Below are 9742 nucleotides of genomic sequence, written 5' to 3'. Positions count from 1 at the left end.
GTGGAGACCCTGTGCCCCACTGGCAAAGTGTCCCCCATTCTTCTCACAGCCCCCAGCCTGACCCTGGGGGGTGTCCAGTTTTAGTTATTATTTATGGGGATTATTACGGACCTAGGAAAATACTCAACTCTCATTTTTAGGCTAAAATATTGATAATGTAGCAAATGTTTTTGAAAGTAAAGAAAAAAAAAATTCTGAGTGTACCAGTTGTACACGCTCAGGTCCGTCGATACAGGGAAATATAAAGACAAAGTGCCCGGGATTCTATCGCCCAGCTCCAACCACTGCGCTGAGTGTACCAGTTGTACACGCTCAGGTCCCGTCGATACAGAGAAATATAAAGACAAAGTGCCCGGGATTCTATCACCCAGATCCAACCACTGTGAAACACCCGTGTGTATATGTATATAATTGTATGTTTTTCTCCCACTTTAATTTAGAGACACTTCAGTCTACGGCCACGCCCCGTATATAATTGTATGTTTTTCTCCCACTTTAATTTGGAGACACTTCAGTCTACGGCCACGCCACCCTGAACGCGCCCGATCCCGTCTGAGCTCGGAAGCTCAGCAGGGTCGGGCCTGGTCAGTTCTTGGATGGGAGACCACCCAGGACGACCAGGTGCCGTAGGCATAAAAAAAATAAAAAAGTAACAACAAATAAAAAACAAGGGATTGTAAGCTGACAAGTTCCTTGCAATCTGTGAGGTCAACCAAGGGTTGCTTCGCCTGAAAAAAAAAAAAGAATTAAAAAAAAGAAAAACTCCAAATCTACAGGAGAGTCAGGTCACGAACATCGCACATCCTTCGCCGGGATCGACAGATTCTCACCGTCCGCCCTGTTGGCGCTCGCTCCGCTCACTCTTGATAATTAGTCATTTGTGACCACGCGCCCCCAGGGGCACCCAGGGACACCTCGTGAGAACCGGGCGTTCTCCTCCAGACCCTGAACACGATGGTCCCACCCGGCCCTTGTTCCGCTATCCGCCCTCGCCCGGCACACGCCGAGAGCTTCCACGACGTTTGCGCCGGGATCCACGGAGATGACGCGTCGTGTTCCGCAGTCGCGTCTCCCGGTCGCCTTCGTCCTGGAATAGTCTCCACCCCGTTGGGTGTTCCGTAATGCCAGCTTTCAGAGGCGTCCACGCCGGTGGCGTTGCGGACGGTCTGTTTTCTGGTTAGATTCTGGCTGAAACCCATGTGGGAGATGTCGCACCCTACAGCACCCCGCGTCCAGCAGGATGGTCCTGGCGGCCATCGGTCAGTATTCCAGGGCTCGAGCAGCCCCGCCATTGGTTGGGGAGTGTCCCTGACTTCCGTGCCCGTGGTCCTGGCTTCCGCCGATGCTCCGGTGGGCAGTGCTCTCTGTGAACCCGCCCTCAGGTGCAGGCTGTCTGACCTGACCTGCCGGTGTCCATTTGTGCTGTCTCCGGGGCGGCTGAGACAATCGTATACCAAAGGAGTCGTGTTGGTGTGCAGCTCCCTCGCCCTGGGCAGAGCGTCGGACACTGCGGGTGGGTGGAAAGGCCCGGAGACGGGAACCTTCCGTGGAGCCCCCGCCCACTCCCCGGGGTGCCCACCGGCTCACCCTGGCACGCAGGAGGCAGGCTCTGCCGGGCAGGTGGTGCGTGCCCTCCCTTGGGTGGGGTCCTGGGCGTCGGCCCTCCAGGGACCCACGGCAGCTGCCTCGGGCTCCAGGAGCTGGCAGGACGTCCTCTGCACGGAGTGGGCTGTTTCGTGCCTCAAGCAGGTATGTGCCACGCTTCTGCTGAAGTTATCGCTCAACGAACCATAGCGGTGAACCCAGCCGCGTTTCTCAATCACGCAAATGTCCCACAGACGAGGGAGCTGCCCTCGCCTCTGCTCCGTTCCCTCCCTACCCCTAACCACAGGGGTTCAGCTTGTAGCGCCTAGAGCCTCCGGCTTTCTGGGGAGACCTGGCCTTGGTACTGCCAGCACTTCAGGGTGTCCCCAGGTACTCAGGGGTGGCCAGCGCACCTGTGCAGCTGTGCCTTCTGCTATAAAAGTCGGTTTGCTGACTTGTCACAATTACAAAAACACTGAGATTCTGTGTCTACAGTTTCTCAGAGTGTAGAAATGGCAACGTAGTTTTACCCGGTGCCGGGCGAGTGGTCCCTGGCCGGAGGCGGGCTGCGGCTGGCGGGGCGGCACAGGCTCTGTGGTATGAGGCGAAGGCACACGGGCTCATATGCGACCAGGACGAGCGCCTGAGGTATCTCCATGGCTACCTCCCAGACATGGGGCAACAGGTGCTTTTCCTGCTGCTTTGGGCTTTTCGGTATTTTCCTAAGTCTTCTGAAATGAATACCGATTACTTCCTAGAGAAAAGAATACTTTTAAAAAATAAATGTGTATCTTACTGCGATTTTTTTTTTAAAGAATAGCTAGATTTATGTTCTTGTATGAATAAAAGAAACTCGCTTTTATGAAATTTTTCAACAGATTGTTTTTTAGAGCAGTTTCCTGTGTACGAAGAAAGCCACCAGAGTCCCCGTCCCCGCCACCCCTGTCTGCCTTGTGGGCGGGATTCCCCACCGTCTGGGGCGTTTGTTACAATTTGTAAGCCAGTTTTGACGTATCACTATTGATATGTTTTTATTAACTAACGTCTACACTTTATTCCCTTAGTTTTTAACCTATTGTCCCTTTTCTTCCCAGCATCCCACGTGACATTTAGTCATCACGCCTCCATGGGCTCTCAGACGGTCCGGCCCTTGTTTTGGGTGACCTTGACAGTTCTGAGGTGTGCTGGGCGGGGACTTTGCAGGCTGTCCTTGGCGACTCTGGTCTCCTGGCCCGGCGTCCCCTCTGCGAAGCCCCTCTTTCCCGCCTCTGCATCTCGTCCTCTTTGGGGGGACGGCACTGCTGTGCGGCCCACACTCGGGGCGTGATGCCCCCTCCTGGAGGCGGAGTATCTGTACACATTATTTGGAATTCTGCAGAAGAGATTGGTCTCTTCTCCCCACTTATTTGTTCGACTGTCGATTTATAGCGGTATGTACTCATGCACATTTATTTTATACTTTAAGTTATAACTCAAAACCACATATTTTTATTCTGTTCCTGAAAGCGTTCCAGCCGTGGCCGTTGGGAGCTCTCTCACGGCCCCCGGGTCCTCTCTCACCCCCCCATCAGTGTAGTGGGGTGTCTGTTTAGCATCCCCCGCCCGCTGTCTGGCACCACAGGACACTCCAGGCTCATCCCCTTTCGTGGGAGAATGGCGTGTGAGACTGGGGTCCCTGTGGCTACTGGGGGATACTTCCACCGACTGTCACAGATATTTGTATAAACAAACATTGCTATTCAAAATATCTTCGAACGTTTTTTCTGAAGCGCTGTGCCGAGGCCACTAAGACCGCATAGTACACGTATTAAATTCGACCAAAGCCTCCGGGTTTTGTTCTTCTCGCTCTTCCTCGCCTCTTTAAAATTCCCCAAAGGTTCTTTTTTTCTGCTCCTTCTGATTAACGTTTTCATTCACCAGACAAATGCTTCTGCAGTAGCCAACGGCCTTGTCCTTCCGGAGCTGATACCAGACCCTAGGCCAGGGAATTAAGGAAGTGCGAATAACTGAGTGTGTTGTGTGGAGAAGGAAGCAGGGAGGCGAGAGAGGGAAATGGGGGGGCCTCTTTGGGGGGGTCAGTGAAGGCCACTCAGAAGAGGTGACAACTGGACCGTGAGATTGAGCAGGTGCAGGGAGGCACTAGGCACAGGTGTCCACGGACACTTCAGCAGACACAAGTGGCCTGGGTGGCTGGCGCTCAGGGAGCGAGGGTGGCAGGCTGGAGAGCAGAGCGGGTCAGGCCAGCAGGGCAGGGCACGGGGTGAAGCCATCCTGGGGGTGGCGGCCACACTGGGGCAGGGCGGGGTGGGCAGTAGCGGCCGCAGGCAAGTCCCACCCAGGAGCTCCGATCCCGTGCTTTTTCCTGCTAAGAGCAGAGTCGAAATGTCAAGTGGACGTCAACACCAAGGTACAGTCTCACTCTTCAGGGCCCAGGGCGGCCCCGGCCACCACCTAGCAGGGCCATAGGGTCTGGGTGAGTGCCTGAGCATTTTAAAAATAGATTTTACTTTTTAGAGGACTTTCAGGTCCGCAGCAAGACCGAGCAGCCGGTGCGGAGCCCTCCCACACAGCCTGCCCCCTCGCCCGCGTCAGCACCCCCACCAGACGGCGCGTTCGTCACAGTCGATGAGCCTGCACTCACCTCGTCGTCACCCAGCGTCCGTCGTTGACGTGAGGGTCCCCCCGGATGTCGTCCGTCCTGTGGGCTCGGACGAGTGTGACGTGACACGTGTCCAGCACTGTAGCGTCGCGCGGAGCAGCGCCCCTGCCCTGCACCCCCCCACCCCAGCCCCCCGGGGACCCCGCTCCCTTCACTGCCTCCACGGTTTGTCCACTCCAGAGAGTCGGGTCGGAGTCACATAGCGTGGCACTCAGTCGCGTGCATCTAAGGCTCCTCCACGTCTTTCTGTGGCCCAACGGTGTGCTTCCCCTTGGCGCCGAGCGGTGTCCCGCTGTCTGGATGCCCCATGGTTTGAGTGTTAGTCACCTGCTGAAGGACACCTTGCTTGCGTCTGTCCCGAGTATTTTTGCTCTTACAGGAACCACGTGAGGTGGAAAATGCAAAGCAGCGACGTTTCTAGAAACGTCGAGAGGGCAGCGGAGGAGCTCTGGGTGTCACATCGGTTTGGCGGCACTAGTGTCCTCAGGTGTCCTTGGCTCCTTTGTCACAGCATGGGCTGAGCACTAGGTCACAGTGGCCGTGCTATTTCTGTCTTTGTCAGGAACTCGCAAAGCCGTCCTGAGCTCCCTTCAGCCCACCGCCAGGGCGCCAGCCGTCTGCGCAAGTGCCCTGCGTAGCATGCCCACGTCTCCGCACAGGGCTGGTCTCTAGGTGGCACCTCCCAAGTCCCCCAACCGGCTGTGACCCTGGCGTGTTGGGCCCCACCCTCAGAGCAAAGTCTCCCCAGGCAGGGGACAGCCAGCCCCACCCCCTCACTGGGAGGCCACTGTCCCATGGGGATCCCTGTCCATGGCCTTCCTGGGAGGCTGGGGAGGGGGCTGCTCCGCTAAGCCAGCAGCCCCCCCAAGTACCCCCTCTTGATCTCCAGCCTTCGGCCACCGCATCCCTGGCCTCTTGCTGTGTTCCTTGGGCACTTGGGCTCCATCCCCCAGGAAACTATGGAGGAGACCCCAGAAGGGCCCCTCAGCTCCACCTGGGGAAGCGGACGCTAGGAGGGTGTCGAGGGTGAGCCCAGGCCTTCCTCGCGGGGTCTGGGAGTGCAGCACCTGCCCAGGCGGCACGCGCACCACCAGGTGTTGCTCAGGTCCCTCTCGGGCCCAGGCTGCCCCGACCTGTCGCAGGGCTGGTCAGACCCCAGGGCACGCCCCCGGTCTTGCTGGGGCTGAGGGTGTGGAATCGGCCCAGCTCTGAACAAGGCCGCAGGCTCCGAGGTCTGAGATTAGAGGCCAGGAACAGAGACCCAGCGGACGTAGGTGGACCCTCTCTCCATCCCTTAGGATCTGTCACAAGCCTCTCCGAGCCTCTTTGTCTGTAAATTGCGGTTTATAATCAGGGCGACTGGGGGAACGGCCGCACGGTGCCCACAGTTGCGTGATGCAGCCACAGCTCAGACAGGAAGCCTGCCGGCAGAGGGGTGGCCCTGGCAGCCCGCCTCGGGGTTCCTCCCACGGATGGGCCTGCCCGTGCGTATGGTGGCGTCCACGCAGGCTGTCCACGCCCGCCCCCCACCCGTGCTGGATGAGCGTGTGGGGCACAGGCCGCCGCTGGCCAGAGCACCAGGCCGGGCCGCCCTCCGTGGCCCCCGAGGCAGTGTGTGAAGTGAACGTGTGTGTGTGTGCGTGTGTGTGTGTGTGTGGTGCCATCGTGGGTGAGTGCTGAGCCAGTCACGCACTGTCAGACGGCGCCATGTGTGTCGTGGGAACGTCCCCTCAGTAACAAAACGAGAAACGTGATCTGTACCCGTGTTGAGGGTCTCGCCAGCGTACCGTCTGAAGGGCTGAGCAGCAGAGCCTCCTCCCTCCCTACGAAGGGTCTAGAACGGGGCACGAGGTGGGGTGTGGGCCAGGCGTAGGGTGGGCAGGTCCGGGAAGGGGTCGGGGGTCAGGGTGCCCGTGGGGCCCCTCTCCCTGCCAGCGGGGCGGGGGAGGGGCCGTGCAAATAAACAGATCTGAGGGACACGCTCTGTCGTGGTCCTTTTTTTTCATTATTAACAAAATATGTTACAGAACAATACGATTCATCATATATTTCTTGCTTATTTTCCTTTTTTAAAAAATTAAAGTAATAAAAAAGTCACTTTATAAAATAATACAAAAGGGCGGGAGGGGCAGGGCTGGGGGCCTCGTGGGCCGGGGGGCCGAGGACTCCAGTGCTTCTGGCTCCCCGCCGAGGGCCGGAGGCGGGCGTGGCGGCCGGCGCGGGAGGGTCCTGAGGCCACAGGTCCACCCGCCAAGTCCGCTGGGCCTCCCAAACACAGTGGGCGGGGGGGCAGTGAAGGCTGCTGGGGTTTCCGGACCCGGGGTGACCCTAGCTCCCGCCGCCCAGCATCCCCAGCAGCTTGCTGGGCTCCAGGCCCTGCTGCTGTGCCATGGTCTGCACGTCCAGCCCCATGTGCATGAGGAACTGGGCCACGTTCATCTCCTGCCCCGTGAACTGGTCCCGGATGGTGGGGCACGAGGGGTTGCAGTGGGGCCAGGGGCAGCTGTCCACCAGGTGGACCGGGCAGCCCTTCAGCGGGGCTTTGCTGGCCTTATGACTGTCATGGAGGCTTCTGTCCCAGCAGTGAAGCGCCCGGGGCAGCGAGGTCCCCTTCACCTGCACATCCGTCCAGTGGCTGCAGACAGAAACCCAGGTAGGGGTCACCCAGGGTGTGGCCAAAGCGGATGACCACATCACTGCTGCCGTAGGCGGGGCTGAGTCTGGATTCTTGCCATAGCTGATTGTCCCGGGGGTTTCGAAAGCCCCAAGGAAGCCCCTGAGATGAGCCGGGGGGCAGGCGGGCGAGCGAGGAGGGGTGCCACGCGCCTGCAGAGCTGTGCCCAGGCGTGGGGACACTGACCTTCGGATGATGATCTCGTGGGAGAGGCAGGCGGGGGCGAAGCTGGCGCTGTGAGGGGAAGATGCTCTGTGAGCGGCCATGCCCGCCTCAGCCCCTTCCCCGCCCGATGCCCGCAGGTCCCAGCAGCTCCAGCCCACTCCCCAGGGAGCCTGTCTCCTCTGCCTGCTTCCCACCTCCTTCCTTTCGCTGTCCCTGGCCCGGTGCCCCTCTGGCCCAGCCCTTGTCCCCACCAGCCTGTGCGCTCCCTGCTAACTCTGTCCCTTCCTGCTTCCGAACCCTCCTCCAGGTGGGGCCGGCCGGGCAGTGGCGGGCGGCTCCCCCGGACCGGCGAGTGTTTTACCGTTTAAAAAAAGGACTTCGTTTCTCAGAGCGGTTTTACACTTGCAGCAGAACTGAGAGGTGCAGCGAGTGCCCGTACCCCCATCTCCCACAGTCACTATCCCCACCAGATGGCACATTTGCTGCAGTCGATGCAGCCACATCGACAGGTCATCGTCGCCCAGAGTCCGTAGCTGACGTGAGGGTCCCTCTGGGTGTTGTCCCTCCTGTGGGTTGGACGCCTGTCCACCACCACAGCGTCACGCAGAGTGTTTCCTCTGCCCTAAAAACCCTCCGTGCTCCGCCCGCCCCTTCCCCTGTCGGCCCTGGACCTCTCGCCATCTTGGTTTCGTCCCTGACAGGATGCCATCGGAATCACACAGCGTGCAGCCTCCCAGACGGGCTCAGTCGCCTGCGTCTAAGGTTCCCCCGTGTCTTTCCGTAGCCTGACAGCTCGCCTATCCTCAGAGCTGGGTAGTGTCCCACTGTCTGGGTGCCCCACGGTTCACTCGTCCCCTACTGAAGTCTCCCTGTGGTCGCCTTGAGACGGCTACTCCCGAGTGCTGCGGTTTGCGGTGTGTGGGGCGGGACCGTGGGGCCTGGCACACTCACGACACGTCCTTCAGGGTGCTCCGCAGCTCGCGGCCCAGGTTCTGGATGTACAGCCACTGGCCCTCCTGCACCGGCTGTCCCGTGAGGTGCACGTTGTCCACAGCCAGCTGGGCCTCGTCGAACAGCCACTGCACCACGAACACCGGGCCTGGGGGCACGGCTCAGCTGGGCCTCGCTCTGGCACTCTGCTGCCCACCCTGGGCTCAGGGTCCCTGAGGGCCCGGCCAGCTGCGCGGCAAGCTCCCAGGCCAGCTGGCTGTCCCCCTCGGGTGCCTGAAGACCCGCCCTTCCTTGAAGAGGTACCTCATTAATCCCACCCCACCACTGGCACCTTGGCACCGTTCCCAGGGACCCACCCACATTCGGTGATGATGTCCCTTTGCAGGGACCGCACCACTCCCCAAGGCCCCACTCGGGAGGTGCACATTACTCCCCGTGGGAAGGGACAGGGTGGCCCCATCCAGGTCTGTCCGGGACTGAGTGGCCTCAGTGCCAAGATGGGGAGGGTCCTGGGCAGACCTGGACGGCTCTGTAGCCCTGCTCCCGGGTGGGGCCGTGGTCTGGACCCAGCCTCGGGGCTGGACTCCGGGCTGGATTTCTAGGAGGTGCAGGAAGTCTGGACGTCCAGCCCCCGCCCCAGGGGCCCCAGGCCGGCCACTCACAGCGCAGGGTCGGGTAGATCTTGTAGCCGAAGAAGCAGTTCCACTCCTCCCCCTCCTTGAACTGGCGCCGACAGCGCTCGGGGACCACCCCGTTCCAGTACCTGGGGCACACGCGGCCAGTCAGGCACCCCACTCCGCCCGCAGACGCCCCACCCCACCCCGGCCAGGTCCTGGCCGTGGGGCTGGGCCTTGGGGCTGGGCCTTGGGGCTGGGCCCTCTGTCCCAGCGCACCTGATGCCCCGGCGGACGGCCTCCGTGGGCGCGCAGGTGGCCGTGTCGACGCAGTCCGTGCGCAGGTACTGCTTGTTGTCCAGGAACCAGCCCGAGTCCGCCAGGCCTCGCACCTGGATGGCTGTGTAGCCCAGAGCCTCCAGCTGCTCGGCCACGCGGTCCACGTTCAGCAGCACCCCCGTGCCCCCCGCACTGTGTGGAAAGTGGGACGTGAGGCCTGGGCGCAGGGCACGGCCGCTCACCCCGGAGTCCGCCTGGCCCCCAGCCCACGCCCCAAAGAGGGACGGGGCTCCGAGGTGGCCGGCGCTGCCTCACGGTCCTGGCTCGGGCTCAGGACCCGTGCGCCTTCCCGAGTCCTAGCATCAGAGAAGGTGCTGCCAAAGCTCCAGGCACTGACCCAGGGCCAAGTGGCGGCCACCGCGTCTTCCTCCCGCGTCTCCCTCCCTCCTTCTCGCTCACTCCCTGCCTCGGTTTCCTTATTTGAAAATGAAGATGAACTATGTGGCCTCGGGCCCCTTCGTCCTTTCCACTGATGTCCCAGGGGTCCCTTGCGTCCTTGCTGGGATACAGTGACCGACAAGTGTGATCCTGCCAACCGGGACCCTGGGCCTCGGAGAAGGTACGTCGGTCCATGGCTAACTGATGACCAACTACCCGGGTCACTGCGGCCCAAGGATTCCCTCACATCACAGCCATGGAGGGCAGAAGCACCCGCTAGGCAGCATCCAGCTGCAGTGAGACCACCCGCGTGTGCCCAGGCTTGCCCTGCCACCCCCGAGACACCCCTTCCACACCCCTCCCCTCCCCCACCCCTCC

General features: G+C 60.7%; 1 protein-coding gene and 1 pseudogene across 1 annotated transcript in view; one reads left to right on the top strand and one right to left on the bottom strand.

Annotated features, from left to right (window-relative positions):
• The first annotated feature begins 514 nt into the window (after positions 1 to 514).
• Positions 515 to 633, top strand: LOC112480189 (annotated as a pseudogene).
• Positions 634 to 6229: 5596 nt separating this feature from the next.
• NOTUM (notum, palmitoleoyl-protein carboxylesterase) overlaps positions 6230 to 9742 on the bottom strand; it is a 6762-nt gene continuing 3249 nt past the window's right edge. Inside the window, exons 7-11 of the mRNA XM_025047095.1 lie at positions 8927 to 9118; positions 8696 to 8796; positions 8034 to 8181; positions 7104 to 7151; positions 6230 to 6878 (exon numbers count right to left, since the gene is read on the bottom strand). Coding sequence (XP_024902863.1) covers positions 6572 to 6878; positions 7104 to 7151; positions 8034 to 8181; positions 8696 to 8796; positions 8927 to 9118 — 796 coding nt within the window. The 3' untranslated portion in view covers positions 6230 to 6571. The remainder of the gene's footprint in view (positions 6879 to 7103; positions 7152 to 8033; positions 8182 to 8695; positions 8797 to 8926; positions 9119 to 9742) is intronic.

Source organism: Pteropus alecto, unplaced genomic scaffold, assembly GCF_000325575.1.
Source record: "Pteropus alecto unplaced genomic scaffold, ASM32557v1 scaffold134, whole genome shotgun sequence".
NCBI lineage: Eukaryota > Metazoa > Chordata > Mammalia > Chiroptera > Pteropodidae > Pteropus > Pteropus alecto.
The sequence above is the reverse complement of the archived record's forward strand: the minus strand, read 5'-3'. Positions and strand labels throughout refer to the sequence as shown.